Raw genomic sequence first — 18,057 nt, forward strand, 5'->3', positions numbered from 1 at the left:
TGCTCCAGGGGCTCGGGGTTGACTCATCAGACAGTGTGGTATGCAGGTTCCACACCCACACGAGAACATCCGCAGGAGCCAGCATTTGTCAGCAAGCAAAGGACGGGGCTTGGGAGGTTGGGTGGAGTGGGCAGGAATCCTGGAATGCGAGGAGCACCCAGGAAAGGTGCTGAGTCCCAAGCTGCAACACTTCCACAGGGTTTTCTGCCTGTTCTTGAATCACCTGCTTTGCCAGAACGCACCAGGAGGACGAGTGAGCCAGGAAGCCCTGACCTCACAGCCACGCTTGTCTCTGAGAAAGAACCCTCTTACCTGGTTTGTGTCTTGTTGAGCAAGCTTGTTAAGTTATCGTGGCTGATTAACTTCCCTCTTATTTTCTGCCATCCACAATTCTAAGGGGAGGGGTGATGTATGTGGGGGGAACCATTCCCAGAATCCAATCCTAAATTAGTCAGGCATGTATTTTAGTCTTGAGATAATTTCCTGCTTCGGGAAACAGCCAAGTTTAATTTTACTTCAATGATCAGCCTCTTCATGTTATTCCAATCAATCAAGATTTTCGGAGTTGGGGGTGGGTGGGGGGTGCAGGTGGTATTTGGGGAGAATAGTAACAGTCCTTAGCTTTGATTAGAAAACTTAAGAGAGAGGAATGATGCTACTAGAGAGAGGAATAATGTGGTCTAGCTCTTCTGTGTTTATGACTGCAGCAGTGAAAATAACTTGTCACTTCACTAGTGATTTGGAAGAGGTGGTAGGTAGCACAGTGCTTCTTTGAATGTGAAAGCCAGAAATAGAGTTGGTAAGAATCCCTCCCATCTGCCAGCCTGGGGTTTGGTGGAGGCTGAAGCAGCAGGTGCCTGATAGGGCAGGCCTCCTCGCCTCACAGGTAGAGAGAACACATGCCCCCCAGGAGCCAGTGCCCCTATGGGCATGTGATTGGCTGGGTTCCATCTTGCCAGCCAGCTCAGCTTTCCAACCCACTGGATACCATTTCTGGTATCACCCTGAGGTGAGTTGAGTGGTATCATTTATAGAAGTGACAGCTGGCTGAGAGAATTTACACAGCATGGGTAAACTGATGCTTTTCAATAGTAACTTGCTCATTTTAGGAACATTTTCCAGTTCCTGATGGATGGCAAAATCAAGATTATTGGTTTCATGGTTTTGATTGTCCAAGAAGGGTGAAAACTGTTGGAAAAGGAAGGAAGCTCATTCAAGACAGAGTGAAGACTTGACCATGAGGATTTGAGTAGATGTTTCCCCAACCCTAGGAGCCTCTGGACACCAACAAGAACTTGTCCCCCAAGTTCGAGGAATATTTTCTCTCACTTTCCTGAAACCCCATCCAATATCAAAGATAGACAAAGATTGTTCTTAGAACAGTATTTATCCTAAACATGGGCCCAAGTCCCTCCATGGTCTGAATCCTGTCTTGTTTTTGCCCCCCATTTTCAATACCCACCTCTTGTTGTCCTGGGCTGACTCTGAGGGACAACCTGCATGGACTTGACCTAGGACTCCTTCCGCTTCTATGCCTGATGTGGGGGTGGACCTCTGCTGTGGCCCTCGAGCCTGAGTATGCCTTCAAGTCCGTGAACATGCAGAGAGTTCAACTGACTGGAGTTGCTGGCTGGGGATGCTCACTTGAATAGTAAGACACCCTTGAGGGCTTGTGCAGGCTCTGCAAATTGCTTCCAGGATTCTGATTTATATGAACTAATTTGAAAAAGCTGAAATGTACTGAAGAGGCCTCCTAGGAGGTTTGTTAACTTTCTTCTTATTATTATTTTTAATCAGAGCACTATTCAGCTCTGGTTTATGATGGTGTGGGGGATTGAACCTGGGACTCTGGAGTCTCTTTGCATAACCATTATGCTATCTACCCCTTTTATAAAGCCTGATCTTAAGAATATGTTTGGTCGCACAGGAGGTGACTCAGTGGTAGTAGCCTAAGGTTCCAGGTTCAGTTTATGGCATTGGATGTGCTACAGAGACACTCAGGTTCTCTCTTGCTGTCTTTCATAATTGATTTATTTTTAAAGTTGCCACCAGGGTTATTATTGAGTAATTCACCATTCTCAGCGACCATTTTTTCCTTTTCTTCCCTCTTCCCCATCCCCCATATACACCTTGATAGGACAGAGAGAAATTGAGAGGGGAGGGAGAAAAGGAGAGAGACAGAGAGAAGAAGCCCTGCTTCACTGCTCCTGTAGCTAGCCCCTGCAAGTGGGGACTGGTGGCTTGAACCTACATCTTTGCACATGGTGATATATACACTCTACTGAGTGACCCACCACCTGCCCCTCCTTTTTTTCCTTTAAGAACATTTGTCCAACACAGGTTGTGCATTTCTATTCTTATCCTCAATCCTTTTTTCTGTTGTCTATCAAGTACAGAGCCTGTAGAAGCTTAAATATTTGTACTGCCAGCCTCCCTTACTGTTCAGGATGAAGTGGTAGGCCCCAAAGTTCTACTTTCAATGCTAATGCAAAGACCTGAGCTGTTGCATTCCCTTCAACAATTCAAATAAAGTAGGCTATGTCTCTGTGATTTGATTCTCTTAGCCTTTCTCTTCTACTTTCTACCTCATTGTCACATAGCAGCTGCAGTCTAACCAATGGTTATTCACTTTGAAATTTCCTTGATTATAATTTCTCCCTTGGCTGGTTTATTTGAATTAAAATCACATTATATTTGGTTATTTTTAACAATATTACATACCTTGAGCTCCAATTTTCTTTTCATGAGATAAAAATAAATCCCTACTTATTAAGCTGATCTTACGGGAGTTTTATGCTCATTGCAACCAAACTATAATGCAGGATATGATTGTTAATTAAATTTTTTCTCATTAGCAAGTATACACATTCATACTTACAGAAGTCTTTAACAACGCAGAGAAGTAGAAATAAGGAAAAGAAAATCACAGTCTCATCACTGAACTCCTATGACTGTTTTGACACATTTCCTTCAAGCATTATTTGTTTGTACAGTCGTGATAAAATAGTAGTAACAAATTTATGTCTTTTGTTTTGCGACCACTGGGGAGACAGAAGCATTTCAAGGGTGATGGAAATTTTCTAAAAATTGATTGTAGCCATGGTTGAACACTCTATGACTGTACTAAAAATCACCAAAGCATACAGTCTAAACAGGTGAATTGTATGGCATGTACATTACATCTCAGTAAAACTACTATAATTTATTTATTTATTTGTTGTCATTGTTGGGGCTTCACTACTCTAGGTCAACTTTTTCAGATAAAAAGAGAAAGAAAGAGACAGAGAGAGGAGCTTCCCCCAGTGCCATGGTACCCCCATGTGGTGTACTGGGGCTCAAATAGGTTGCATGCATGGCAAAGTAGGAGCCCTTCCAGCTATCTTGCCAGCACCTAATATTTAAAAATAACTCTTTAAAAATTTTATATGAACTCCTTACTGATATTTTAAATTATTGCTTAAACATTTATTAAGAGGCTATACTTCAACTTATTAAATTATTCCCTGTTACTAGGTACTTGGCTTACTGTTACATTTTGGCTATCATAAAAATCACTACAGTGGGTGATAGCTCCTCTGATAGAGTGCACACATTGCCATGATTCAGGACCTGGGTTCAAGACCCCTGCTACCATATGGGTGCGCCTGTAGAGGCGAAGCTTCATGAAAGCTGGAGTGGTACTGTGTTGTCTCTCCTCCTCTGCCTCTCCCTGTCTGTCTCTTAAAGGAAAATAGTGGTTTCTGGGAGCAGTGGAGTTGTGCAGGCCCTGAGCCCCAATAATAAGCCCGATGGAAAAAAAAAATTCTACAGCAAACTTCACGGTATTTTAGACCTCTCATAACTAGAATTACCTCTTCTCCAAAGTAGAAATATTATGCCAGGGTGTAACAAGCACTTATTGAGTCTCTAAATTCTTCATCACCCTATGATCTTTACACAGCTTCTATTTTCAGAAGCTGAAAGTGAGGATTCCTGTCTTCCTAAGTGACAGAGCCAGTGATGGGGGACCCAGGTGACCACCCAGCCTGCCTGACCCCAGAGGCCTGACTGCAACATCCTTCAGCAGACCTGGGCCTTTAAAAACCCTAAGTTTCAAAGATGAATACACCATCTTGTTCCAAAAAAGGTTCTCCTTTTATTACTGATAATGTTGGATATCTCTTTTTATCTTCTAAAGCAAACACTCACTTTCTTTTGCAAATTACTTCTTGTGGTGATACAGTTTGACTAGTCAACTAGTCAACACATCTAGCGGGCAATACAATTTGAAGACTGAATGAAACTTATCACCATCATTAAAATGAAAAACATAAGCATGGTCTTCCTTTGTAGAAATCTGCCAGATGCATAACGACCTTGACTGACTGCTGATTAGACTCTGATCTTCCCTCCATGGAGCTCTTGGAGGAGGTTCCTAGGTCCATCCCAGCTTCTACCTGGCTGGGCTGGGAATAGGGTGTAAGAGCAGGACAGTGAGGGAAGGCTGACTAGCTGCTTGCTGGCTCTGGCTTCAAAGGAAGCAGGAGGGCTTGGAGTAATCCTCAGATTTGCACTCACTTCTCTGTTCCTAAAGCACTTAACCTAAGAGTGGCTTTTCCACTGTTATGTAGACAAACACCACAATGATGAAGATGCCAAACACAGCAAGTTTCAAACCCACTGGAAACAGTTCTTGCTTGTCTCTGTCCATTGTGTCTTTCTCTTTGCTGATACATCTTTCTTTCCCTAGGGTGATTGACATTCTTGTAGGACACCTGTGAAAACATCAGCTCTAAGGTTGTGTATGGCTACTTGAGCAGCCCCTTAAAGAGTGTGGGTCTTGGAACCTGAGGGGACAACCATGCTAGATTTTAAGAAGCAGCCCTTTCTCATTAAAAACCTATGTTAATTTTAACAACTGGTATTGAAAGCTACTTTAGGGTTGTTGGAATGAATGCATGGAGGATATCACAACACAAGCCCTCACTTCTCTCTTCACAGGTGGAAACACCTTTCAGAGTGGAGATGTGAAGAGCTTTGAGACCAGCTTAGTTTGCATCTGAATAGGTCATAAAGACTACTTTTTGAAATTTTTTTTGAGAGCCTAAATGTCTACTTACAATTCTGCAAAATCTGCCAAAGTATTCAGAAGTTAAGGATCTTTCCAAGGCCAGCTAGCTAGCTCACTTGGATAGTGCATTGCTTTGCCACATGTGCAATTCAGGTTTAAGCCCAGCCCCTACCTATTCAAGAGTGTGAATGCTGTGCTCTTTCTCACTCTACTTCTCTGTCTCTGTTACCTAAACTAAACTAATAATGATGATGTTAAAGAAGAAAAAAATAATTAAAAAAGTAAAACCTTTCCAAGAAGGTTTTACTTGCTTATCATTAAATATTCTTTCTTGGGCTTTTATTTCAACTCCCTGCTTCTCCCCACCCCCACCCTAGTCCCCTTGCAAGACACAAATAAGAATAAATACCTCCAAAGGACTGATTAAAAAGTTGGGTTTGGGATGACTTTTGACATGCCCTCACCTCAACCTCTCTGGCTTATTTCTTTACCTCCGAAAAGGACTGGCAAACTAGAAATTATATAAGGCCCTTTTAACTTTGAAATGGTAAATATTATGAATCTTCCTCAATAGATTTTTTTGTGGACTCAAATCCTTCATCATAGTCTGAATAACATAGTCCCCCCCCCACCCCCCAAAGAATTGCAGAAAACAATAAGACAGAAGACAATGCAGGAGACAATAAGACAGAAAAACAATGCAGAAGACAGCAAGAGGCAGTGCTAAGGAAAGCATTACCGTAACCCCTGGTGACCCAGGTAGCCGAGGTCCATGGTTTTCAGTTTAGTAGTGGAAGCCTGGAGTGAACAGAAAGATAATGTCAGGAGGAGGAATTCATTGTTTCTGGTGCCTTGCATATAGCACCTTATTATTTTGGATGCTAGAAAACCCATCTGTTTGGGTTGGCCTTTGCTTAGAAGTTAGCAAAAATGAGCACGTTCCCGGACTGGTATCTCACTGGCACATGAACAGCAGGCCAACAGTGACAAAGGTCACTGGAATGGGACACCAGTCTCTTCTTAAATAGCAACTCTCTTCTGCTCCCTCACTTGTGCTTTTCTATTGCTTAGAGAGTTTCAATGTGCAAGCCATCTTTATATAAAATAAGACAATTTTGAAGACCAAATTGATGATCAGCAAGAACTAGAAAATGTAGGAAGAAAGGAAATGTTCTGGAGGGAGGGAGGAAATAGTGTGTTTCCCAAAATGTCTTTGGCGCTGTTTTTTAAATTTTTATTTCTTTATTGGGAGATTAATATTTTACAGTCAACAGTAAATACAATAGTTTGTATGTGTGTAGCATTTCCTAGCTTTCCACAAAACAATACAACCCCCACTAGGGCCACCCCGTTCCAGGACCTGAACTCTTCCCCTGAACCCAACCCCAGGGTCTTTTACTCCAGTCCAAGTTCTACTTAGTGTTTTCTCTTCTGATGCTGTTTTTCAACCTCTGCCTATGAGAGAGATCATCCCATATTAATCCTTCTCTTTCTGACTTATCTCTCTTAACATGATTCCTTCAAGCTCCATCAAGATGGGCTGAAAAAGGTGAAATCACCATTTAAAAAAATATTTATTTATTCCCTTTTGTTGCCCTTGTTTCATTGTTGTTGTTATTATTGTTGTTATTAATGTCATCATTGTTGGATAAGACAGAGAGAAATGGCGAGGAGGGGAAGACAGAGAGGGGAAGAGAAAGCTAGAACACCTGCACACCTGCTTCACCGCTTATGAAGTGACTCCCCTGCAGGTGGGGAGCCGGGGGCTCAAACCAGGGTCCTTATACTGGTCCTTGAGCTTTGTGCCACGTGCACCTAACCTGCTGAGCTACCGCCTGACTCCCTCCTTTACCTTCTGTGCTTGGCTTTTCTTGGCTGTCCGTTCTTATTTATAATTCAGCCCTTATCATTCTCAATTCTCTGAACTGACCAGGTTGGGGACCCCCAGGAATGCAAAGATGCTTTTGCTAATCACCACTTAACAAATGACATGTCCTCTAGACCACCCTACCTCATCTGGGAGGCACTAGTGTTGCTCCATATTTGAGATGATGAGCCTGAGACACAAGATGGTTAAGAAACTCACCTAAGGTCACGTAGCATTGCCAACAGAGCTCTGTGTGGGCTCTCTACTCTTCAGTTTCTAAAAGTCATTTCCCTCCAGCTGGGAGTCTTCCTTCATATTCTCATCCTCTCAGATCACTCAGCTGGTCTTTCTTCAGCACTATATCCATGTTCTGTACCTCCTTTCAGTTATTGACTGTAAGTTTCACTTATTCATTCAATAAACATCTAGAAAGTGCTGCTGAGTGCTGTGGGACATTCCAGAGGGATCACCATGCCAGCTCTGCCCTGGACAGCTCACTGCTGAGCCTGGGTAATTTGTTTATTATTCATCACAGACATCCTTCCTCCCTAATCAGACTTTCTATTGGAACTTTCAAGGCTGCTCCTATGTCTCACCAATCAAGACAAGATCTGTCACTTGTGGTCACTGGATGAGTCTCAAAACCCCCCACCCCTACCCTTGGGGGTTCAGGTTCCCTGAACATGAGAGGAGCCTCTGACTCCTGCCTGCTTCCAGGGAACTCCTCAAACAGCAGGCTGCAGACTAGGGAGTCAGTACTGAAGAAACTCCCAAACTAGTGGAGGAAGAGGGGGACTCACCTGAGGACAGAAGAGAGTGGGCCTTCAGCACAACAGAACAAGAACCAGAGGAAAGTCGAAGGAGACAGACTGTTCTAGAGTGTGATGGGGGGCAGGGGCATGGGGAGTGGGCACTAGGGCATCAGGAGAAAGAGGAGCCCTGCTCTTGCTAAGTGGGTTGTTTGGACACCTCAGCAGAATGTAAGGGTAGTAACCTTGATCATCACCTGCAGGGGGCACTGTGTCTGCAGGTGTTAGGTGGGGTGAGGTGGGGAGGGCCTGAGCTGCTACACCCTCATTTACTGCCTCCAACCCTCCACCCAGTATAGCCCGCCAATGATGGAATTGCTGTTTGTCACCTCCCTTCCTCTCCCTCCACAGTGTGGAGTGCGTTTGTCCCTGGGGACCTTGTCTATGTGTGATTTCACAGCTCCAGGAAGAGAGACCACAACACCAAGACACTCCACTAGGCCAAAGCACCCCCATGTGGTGCTGGTACTTGAAACTGAGCTGCCTTCATAACACAGCAGGTACCCTACCATGCTATCTCACCAGCCACCTCCACCCACCTTCTTAAAGAAGCTATTCTGGGCAACATTCGAGTGACAGAAGCTGTGTGTGCCCACAGGCAGCAGGCTGAGGGAGCACCATCCCAGAAGAGAAGGGAGAGGGTCTGCACACAACCTCTTCCTGCCAGAGACAAACAATGGCTCTAGAAGAAGAAGGACTTCACATTTTTTCACCAAGGTCATCAGAGTGGGCTGGGGGTAGCATGCTTACCCCAAGACATTTCAGACTATATCTGAGAATGTTGGGAAAATCTTTGCTGAGCCCTTTCTTTAAGAAATAAAAAACAACAAAACTTTAGTTACAGGACATTTTAAAGACATACAAAAGTAGACAACAGTGTAACCAATGCCTAAGCAACTTCTTTATAATTCTTTGAAATTTAAAAATAGGTGTGTTAGGGAGTCAGGCAGTAGTGGGTTAAGCACAGGTGGCCTGAAGCGCAAGGACTGACTAAAGGATCCCAGTTCGAGCCCCCGGCTCCCCATCTGCAGGGGAGTCGCTTAACAGGCAGTGAAGCAGGTCTGCAGGTGTCTGTTTGTTTTTCTCTCCCCCTCTCTGTCTTCCCCTCCTCTCTCTATTTCTCTCTGTCCTATCCAACAACATCAATAACAACAATAAGAACTTCAACAATAAAACAACAAGGGCAACAAAAGGGAATAAATAAATAAATATAAAAATATTTTTTTAAAATAGATGTGTTAGGGAGTCGGGTGGTAGGGCAGCAGGTTAAGCAAATGTGGCGTGAAGCTCAAGGACCAGAGTAAAGATCCCTGTTAGAGCCTCCAGCTCCCCACCTGCAGGGGAGTCGCTTCACAAGCGGTGAAGCAGGTCTGCAGTTGTCTCTCTTTCTCTCCCCCCATCTGTCTTCCCCTCCTATCTCCATTTCTTCTCTGTCCTATCTAACAATGACGACATCAATAACAACAACAATAATAACTACAACAATAAAAAGACAACAAGGGCAACAAAAGGGAAAATAAATAAATAAAATTTAAAAATAGATGTGTTAAATAAAGAGTTTTCAGGGGTAGAAGCCTGTTGCAAATCAAACTATAGGATTTCACAGCAATCTTTTATTCCCTCCTCATTCTTCTCTCCTACCGCTAGAGCAGTAGGCTTCTGATTTCCTTTTCTTTTATAATTTACTCCCTTTGCAGCTATTTTATTATTATTATTCCAGAGCACTGCTCAGCTCTGGCTAATGGTGGTGTGGTGGGATTGAACATAGGACTTTGAAGTCCCAGGCATGAGAGTCTGCATAACCATAATGCTATCTACCCCCACCCCTTTGCAGCTGTTTCTATTTAGAATTCTCCCCAAGTGTGCAAGAGGTAGACATTTTGATTTTCCAAAAAGGACTGATTATGGTCTATCAATATGACTGTGAAGCCACCACAGTAATCATTAAGTGGCTGTGTGGTAGCAAACACAATCATGTGCAAGGATCTGGGTTCAAGCCCTTTGTCCCCATCAGCAGGCAGAAAGCTTCACTGTCTCTCTTTCCCTATCCCTCTCCTCTCAATTTCTCCCTGTCCTATCAAATAAAAAAATGAGTGGCCCCACCCCCATAATAATTAATATAAATATTATACACCAGGGAAAGGGGTTATCAGTTAATGCTAAACACAGTAAACATAGTATAAAAGTGCTTGTACATGGTGATGACAAGTGTATACACATGCAGTTCAAAGTTCTGAGGGAAATTGAAGGAATGAAATCAGGTGGTAGTTTTGCAGTTGATCTATTTTTTCATCTTTAAAAACTTCCTTAATGCTGTTAAAGAGTATGGTTCTCAGGATAAGCACCCTTTATGACGGAACTGAAAAATATTGGTGCTCATTAAAACCATGTATTGGTGAGTGTAAATGTCTCCCCACAGGGAAATGTAATGTCTCTGCTGTCTTCTCTCCCAGTTCCCAAAGCAGAATCTACAAAGACCACTGTTTTGCAAAGCTGATATGGCGAAGGGAAGTGTGTAGCCTCTTCTGTTTCTTCACCTCCTTTGCTATGCCCAGGCCACTCAGGGCAGAAATAACATCCACTCACATGTTCTTTATTGCAGCTGTAATATTACAAACATGATAATTCCATAATATGCCTATGCAGTGAGCTCTCATACTGATAAGCTGATACACATAGAGCTTGTCCTGTGAGCCAGGCACAGCTTGAAGCACTTCTCATAAACCATAAACCCTTTTTATCTTCAGTGCTATCTTACGAGGCAAGTGTTTTCATTATTCCCCTTTTACAGACAGGGAAACTGAGGCTCACAGAGGGTAAAGGGACTGCTCATTGTTACATAGCTGGTAAGAGGGTGGAGCCAGATTTTGATCTTGGCAGAGTACCTTAGAATCCCTGCTCATAACTGCTACCTTTACTGTAGACAATAATGCCACTTTATGAGGAGATCAGAAAGGTCTCAGTTGCCTGTTTCCTTGGGCATCCAATATGCCTCCAATCACTTCATCTTTCCAGCAATTCTAGGAGGTAATCATTATAGGCAGCATTGTATAGCTGAGGAAATAGAGGCTTGCAGAGCTCTTTGCCCAGGTATATAACTAGTGAAAGGCCTAGCTATGATTTCAACCCAAGTAGTCTGACTCCATGCTTTTTGGGTTTTGCTTTTATAATATTTCTATTGGGAAAATGCATCACTGAGAATATATAAAAATGCATTCTTAAAAACTATTTTCATTAAACAAAAAATAATCATATGATTAATTTCCTGTAGTAGTAACACTAATAGCTACAAGAACTCTTCTTAAATATTTTAGATGAGTTGGCTTTTCAGTTTTTTCTTGGATGGAACCAAGGTCTTATGCATGTGTGATTTAATCACTCCAGTGTCTTTTCTTTCACTCAGAAAGAGACAGACAAAGAAAAAGAAAGCCACCACAGCACTAGAGCTTTCTGCAGTAGCACTCGAACACTGTGCAGGGGGTGGGGCACTATAAGCCTTTTTCTAGGGCCAAGTCTGGCACATATGGTTGAGCACTCATGTTACAATGTGGAAAGACCTGGGTTCAAAGCTAATACAGTATCATAACAGGGTAACAAAATAGCTGAGCTACAGAAAAAAACAGAAGGGAGAGATAATAGAATAAATGAGGCAGAAGACAGAATTAACAAGATTGAGGACAAATTAGAGAAAACTAAGAAAGAAATGATATCTCAAAAAGAGATTAAGAGATACTAAAAACAACAACAGAGACATATGGGATGACTTCAAAAGAAATAATATACACATTATAGGCCTACCAGAGGAAGAAAGAGAGGGAGGGGAAGAAAGCATTCTACAGGACATAATAGATGAGAACTAGTCTAGACAACATAAAAGACATAAAGACATAAAGTCTAGACAACATAAAAGACATAAAGGTTCAAGAAGCCCAGAGAGTCCCAAACAGAATTAACCCAGACTTCAAGACATATCATATTTAGAATAAAAAGGAATAAGGATAAAGAAAGGAACCTGAAGGCTTCAAGAGAAAAACAAAGAGTTACCTACAGAGGAAAACCCATAAAATTAGCAGCAAACTTCTCCACACAAACACTACAGGCCAGAAGAGAATGGCAAGATATCTATCGAGTGCTCAATGAGAAAGGCTTTCAACCAAGACTACTGTATCCTGCTAGACTGTCATTCAGACTAGATGGAGGCATCAAAACCTTCTCAGACAAGCAACAGTTGAAAGAATCAACTATCGCCAAGCCTGCCCTGAAAAAAGTTCTGAAGGGTCTTCTATAAACAATCAGATCACCATAAACATGCCATATATCAGAACACTCTAAAAGTCTATAATAATGGCATTAAAATATCTTCAATCTATACTATCAATAAATGTCAATGGCCTGAATTCACCCATTAAAAGGCACAGAGTAGGAAGATGGATCAGAAAACACAACTCAACAATATGTTGTCTGCAGGAATCCCACCTAACTTAATAAGATAAACACAGACTCAAAGTGAAAGGATGGACAACTACCATACAAGCCAATGGATCATCAAAAAAGGGCAGGAACAGCTATGCTCATATCTGACATGATAGACCTTAAAGTAAATAAATTTTTAAAAGATAGGGATGGATATTAATGCTCAGAGGATCAATCAATCAAGAGGGCTGAATGATTATCAACATCTATGCACCCAAGGAGAGGCCATCTAAATATATCAAACATCTACTGAAAGAGCTACAGCAATATATTAACAGCAACACAGTCATAGTAGGGGACTTCAACACCCCACTCTCTCAACTTGACAGATCATCCAGGCAGAAAATCAGTAAAGAAACAAAAGAACTAAATGAAGCATAAACTAGAACTATTGGACATTTTCAGAGTAAAAATGGTGATTTCACCGTTTCCAGCCCATCTTGGATGGAGCTTGAAGAAATTATGTTAAGTGAAATAAGTCAGAAACAGAAGGATAATATAGGATGATCTCATTCACAGAAGGATAATATAGGATGATCTCATTCACATTCGAAAAACAAGATCAGAAAAGAAAACAGTAAGCAGAACTTTGACTAGAGTTGGTGTATTGCACCAAAGTTAAAGACTCGGGTGGGTGGATGGGGGGGGGGGCGAGTTCAGGTTCTGGAACAGGATGGCAGAGGACCCAGTAGAGGTTGTACTGTTGTGTGGAAAAATGAGAAATGATATGCATGTGCAAAATATTGTATTTACTGTTGACTTTAAACATTAATCCCCCAATAAAGAAATAAAAAATAAAAAATGTAAAAGACCTGGGTTCAAGCTCCACAAGAAGTGCTGTGGGTGTTTTTCTTTTTCCATCTCTCTCTTCCCCCTTCCCTGTCGATTCCTGTCTGTATTTATCGAATAAATAAATAAATAAAATGGTTTTTTAAAGAGGACTTTTTCCAGATAGTCTAATTTGTGCTAATTCTGGCACACTTGTGTATACTATATTGAATCTGAAAGTGGGCTGTATTATATCCTGTTGTATCACAGTTAACACAAAATACTGAGCTGATTTTAAGAGGCAGAAAGAATAATCATTTTGTATTCTCATTAAATCATTACTCATAAAAAATTGATTTGCTTTTTGAAACCAGTATTTAGTCAAAAAAGAAAACTACAATTCTACTAGAATTTCCACAAGATGTATATTTTGACACTTGTAGTTATGGACACCCAAAGAAGGGGCACTGACTGAGAGCCTAGAGCTCTGTCCCCTTTCACTTCCTCTCCTAGGAATCCCTCTCACAGGAAAGTGTTACATTTCCCAACCACTCTGCATCTTTCGTGAAAAAAAAATATTTAAGAGACTTAGATGTAGAACCAGACATCTTTATAAATGACTTGGCAAACTGACAACTGGGGCCTCCCTATAGGCAGAGGGGAAAACTCTTGATTTTAAAGTTCTGTAAAATCAAATCAGTAAAAAAAAAAAAAAAATCAAATCAGTCCTAGATCTGTATACTGCCTAAATTCATTTAGTTAATAAAATATATTAAAATCATTTCAGACTCCTCATTGTTTGTACAACCTTGATTTAATAAAACTTTCATTTTAAAATCTTTTTTAACCTGATTAATGATTTTGAATTCATTAAGAGACTTTTTAAAAAACAGTCTGGGGAGTCGGGAGGTAGCGAGTCGGGTGGTAGAGTCCAGAGGTAGCGCAGCAGGTTAAGTGCACGTGGTGCAAAGTGCAAGAACCAGCCTAAGAAACCGGATTTTAGCTCCAGTTCCCACCTGCAGGGGAGTCGCTTCACAAGTGGTAAAGCCGGTCTGCAGGTATCTTTCTCTCCCCTTCTGTCTTTCCCTCCTGTCTCCATTTCTTTCTGTCCTATCCAACAATGACGACAACAATAATAACTACAACAATAAAACAACAAGTGCATCAAAGGGAATAAATAAATTGTACAAAAAGAAAAACAGTCTGGTGTGGTCGGGGAAGTGGCGCAGTGGATAACATGGCTTCTCAAGCATGAGGTCCCAAGTTCAATCCCTGGCAGCACATGTGCCAGAGTGATGTCTGGTTCTTTCTCTCTCTCCTCCTATGACTCTCATGATTAAATAAATAAATTATTTTTAAAAAATATTTTATTTATTTATTCCCTTTTGTTGCCCTTGTTGTTTTGTTGTTGTAGTTATTATTGTTACTGTTATTGATGTCGTTGTTGGATAGGACAGAGAGAAATGGAGAAAGGAGGGGAAGACAGAGAGGGGGAGAGAAAGATAGATGCCTGCAGACCTGCTTCACCTCCTATGAAGCGACTCCCCTGCAGGTGGGGAGCCGGGGGCTGGAACCGGGATCCTTAAGCAGGTCCTTGAGCTTTGCGCCACCTGCACTTAACCCGCTGTGCCCAACTCCCACAAATTCTTTTTAAAAATTTATTTATTTTCCTTTTTTGTTGCCCTTGTTGTTTTTATCATTGTCGTGGTTATTACTGTTGTTATTGTTGTTGGTGGTGGTGGATAGGACAGAGAGAAATGGAGAAAGTAGGGGAAGATAGACACGGGGAAAGATAGACACCTGCAGACCTGCCTCACCGCTTGTGAAGCAACCCCATCAAGGTGGGGAGCTGGGGGCTCAAACCAGGATCCTTCCACTGGTCTTTGAGTTGCTTACCATGTGCACTTAACCTGCTGCACTACAGCCCGACCCCCAAATAAATAAATTCTTAAAGAAAAAAACCAGTCTGCACGCCATGTAGGAGACTTATGATCATCTGCAGTCTTAATTTTTTTTACAAAATCTTCCACCAAACCATGGTCAGAATTGGAACTTCTTTAACTTGATAGAATATTTCCTCCAAGGTGCTGGGCAGTAGTGCGAAGTTCAAGGACCCGCATAAGGATCCCAGCTAGAGCCCCTGGCTCCCCACCTGCAGTGGAGTGCTTCATAAATGGTGAAGCAGGTCTGCAGATGTCTATCTTCCTCTCCCCCTCTCTGTCTCCCCCTCTTCTCTCTATTCTCTCTTCCTATCCAATAACAACAATACAGGAACAACAACAAGGGAAACAAAGGCAACAAAAATGGGAAAAATGGCCTTCTGGAGCAGTGGATTCATAGTGCAGGCACCAAGCCCCAGCCATAACCCTGGAGGCAAAAAAAAAACAAACAAACAAACAAAAAAAACTAAAATAAGGATAGAAACTAGAATAAGAATATATCATTATAACTACAAATATTTCATTGTTATAAGATCAGCATATGAAAGTAAACTGCATCTCTACATACCACCAGAATTCACTTAAAACATAATATTAAAGATTCTATTTCCAATAGCAACCAAATTTAAAAGCTTACCTAGTAATTAAACAAAGGATGTACATGACTTTTTTGTAGAGAAAACAATAAAATCTTACTGGTGCACAGTAGAGAAAGTTTCAGTACATGTGAAGATGTTCGTGAACAGGAAGACTCAACAGAGTCAAGACTCAGCTCTTTCCAAATTAATTTACAAAGTTGATAATAGTTCAGTCAAAATCAGTATGAATTTTTTTTGGTGGAACTTGAAAAGCTTATTCTCAAATTTATATAAAAGAATAAAGGGACAGGATTTTTTAAAAACTTACTTTAAAACAAGGTGGGGTGCTGTGATATTAGACATTCTGCTGTCAGCCTAGGTTAGGCAAATTGATCAGAATAGGTATCTCATTGTTTTAATCTTGGCTTCTTAATTTTTTTCTTTTCTTTCTTTCTTTCTTTTTTTTTTTTTTTTTTTTTTTACCAGAGCACTGTTCAGCTCTGGCTTATTGTGGTATGGGGGATTGAACCTGGGACTTTGGAGTCTCAGGCATGAGAATCTGTTTGTATAACCATTGTGCTATCTACCCTCCGCCTTGGCTTCTATTTTTTATGTTTCATGATGCTTCAACATTTTAGGACCTTAAGTCCTGTGCCCTGCTTCTCCCAGAGGTGGCTAGTTTCTAGAGCATAATTTTGGCCTGTGATCAAATCTTCCTTATCAAATCTTCTTCAATCCAAAATACCTTCTTAATGTAACCTTCACATGCCAAGCCAGGGTTTCCCTATCCTAAATCACCCAAGAACAGACACAAAACAACTGGGGACAGTTTTTGTCACCCCAAACCAATGAAAATGATCCAAGAGCTAATTCACTGAACCTTGCCTTCCCTTCTTGCAAAAAAAACCAAAGAAGTCAGTGCACTGCTTCCCCACATGTGGTCCTGGGCAGCACCTTGTGCCCATTCCTTATAGGAACTTTAGAATCAAATTCTCTGGGCCAGGTGGTGGCACACCTGAATGAACACACATGTTACAGTGCACAAGGACCCAGGATAAAGCCCCTGGTGCCCACTTGCAGGGAGAAAAACTTCATGAGTGGTGAAGCAAGGCTGCAGGTGTCTGTCTCTCTCCCTTTCTATCTCCCCCTTCCTTTCAATTTCTGGCTGTCTCTATCCAATAAATAAAAATTTAGGAAGTTTCTTGGAGGCGGCAATGGAGGAGCAGCAGCTGTGTTTCTCTCCTTTCCTCTCCCAGGTCAACTAGGAATACCAAAGGAGACCACCTGGGACTGCAACAAGGCAGTACTAGAATGACTTCAAGAACCCAACAAACCACTGGTGAGTGCAAACACGTGTGGCTCACGGACAGGTAGGAGCCTAAGAAGAGATTGAGCGGCTGGTAACAGTCCGGCAGTTTACCCATTGAGGCACCAACTTGTCTGTTTTACAAACAAAAAGACTGCTGAAGGGAGGAGAGGACTCCCCTAAGACTCAACAAATGCAACTGTGAGTCTCCATTGTTACTGCCCTCAGATGCTGGAGCAGCACCTGGGAGGCCCTGTGCTTCTTCTTCTTCTCGCGTTTGCCCTTCTTCTGTAGCCAGTCAACAGCGTCAGATTGAGCCTGATGTAAAGTTTCGAGACCTCCTTTGAATCTGGAGAGGTGGCAGTCGTTGACTATGTGGGTCATAGTCTGTCTGTAGCCGCAGGGGCAGTTCGGGTCGTCTCTGGCTCCCCAGCGGTGGAACATAGCGGTGCACCGGCCATGGCCTGTTCGATAGCGATTGAGGAGGGCCCAATCATAATGTGCTAGGTCAAAGCCGGGTTGGTGCTTGCAGGGGTCTGTGATGAGGCCCTGTGCTGACATCTGAGAGCAGAGAACTGACCAGGAAACTCAGGAGAAGAGCTACACCTCGGTGGCCTAGCAATGGGGCTGTGTAGTGGGAGCCTTTCCACATTGTTCTCCTGATGAGAACATGGTGAATAATTGCCTCAGAACCTACAGATTATAAATGGGAACTTGTTTAGAAACTCACAGGGTCTAGCAGTGCTGCCCATCTTGGCAGAGAAGCTGATTTGAGCCTGGAGCTTTAGATCCTTGGGATGTGAGAGTATCTTTGCAGTAACCACTGGATTATCTCTGCCACACCCTGCTTTATCTCTTGGTCAGGAGTCAGTGATTAAGCTAAGAAGCCTACTTATAGTTTAAAAGCCCCCAGGCTCCTATAGCCTACAAGAAAGAATAAAAGAGGCTTTTAAACCACTGTGCTCCAACTCAGGGATTAAAATAATATTGAAACAACTGTCAATTTGCACAACTGTGAACCCTTTAATTACCTTACTTAGCAAGTCAATCCAGGCAAGAGTGATCAGTCATTTGAAAAGTACTGAGAGAGGGACCTCGTAACATACTATATAAAATGGTTAAACCAACAAGAAGAAATATTGGAGAAATGAACGAGGACAAGAGTCCAGCTAAAAGCCCCCCAAAGGGTGAAGCACAAAATAACAAGGTCAACATCCAAACACTAGTTAAGGAAATAATCATAGGAGTGAGTAGAGTTTGAAAGAA

At 42.0% G+C, this 18,057-nt stretch overlaps 1 protein-coding gene across 1 annotated transcript in view; it reads right to left on the reverse strand.

The window, feature by feature from the left end:
* Positions 1-4,112: 4,112 nt before the first annotated feature.
* LEMD1 (LEM domain containing 1) overlaps positions 4,113-18,057 on the reverse strand; it is a 46,790-nt gene continuing 32,845 nt past the window's right edge. The window contains exons 6-7 of the mRNA XM_060178707.1: positions 5,790-5,848; positions 4,113-4,754 (exon numbers count right to left, since the gene is read on the reverse strand). Coding sequence (XP_060034690.1) covers positions 4,577-4,754; positions 5,790-5,848 — 237 coding nt within the window. The 3' untranslated portion in view covers positions 4,113-4,576. The remainder of the gene's footprint in view (positions 4,755-5,789; positions 5,849-18,057) is intronic.

The sequence above is a fragment of the Erinaceus europaeus genome, chromosome 19 (assembly GCF_950295315.1).
Source record: "Erinaceus europaeus chromosome 19, mEriEur2.1, whole genome shotgun sequence".
NCBI lineage: Eukaryota > Metazoa > Chordata > Mammalia > Eulipotyphla > Erinaceidae > Erinaceus > Erinaceus europaeus.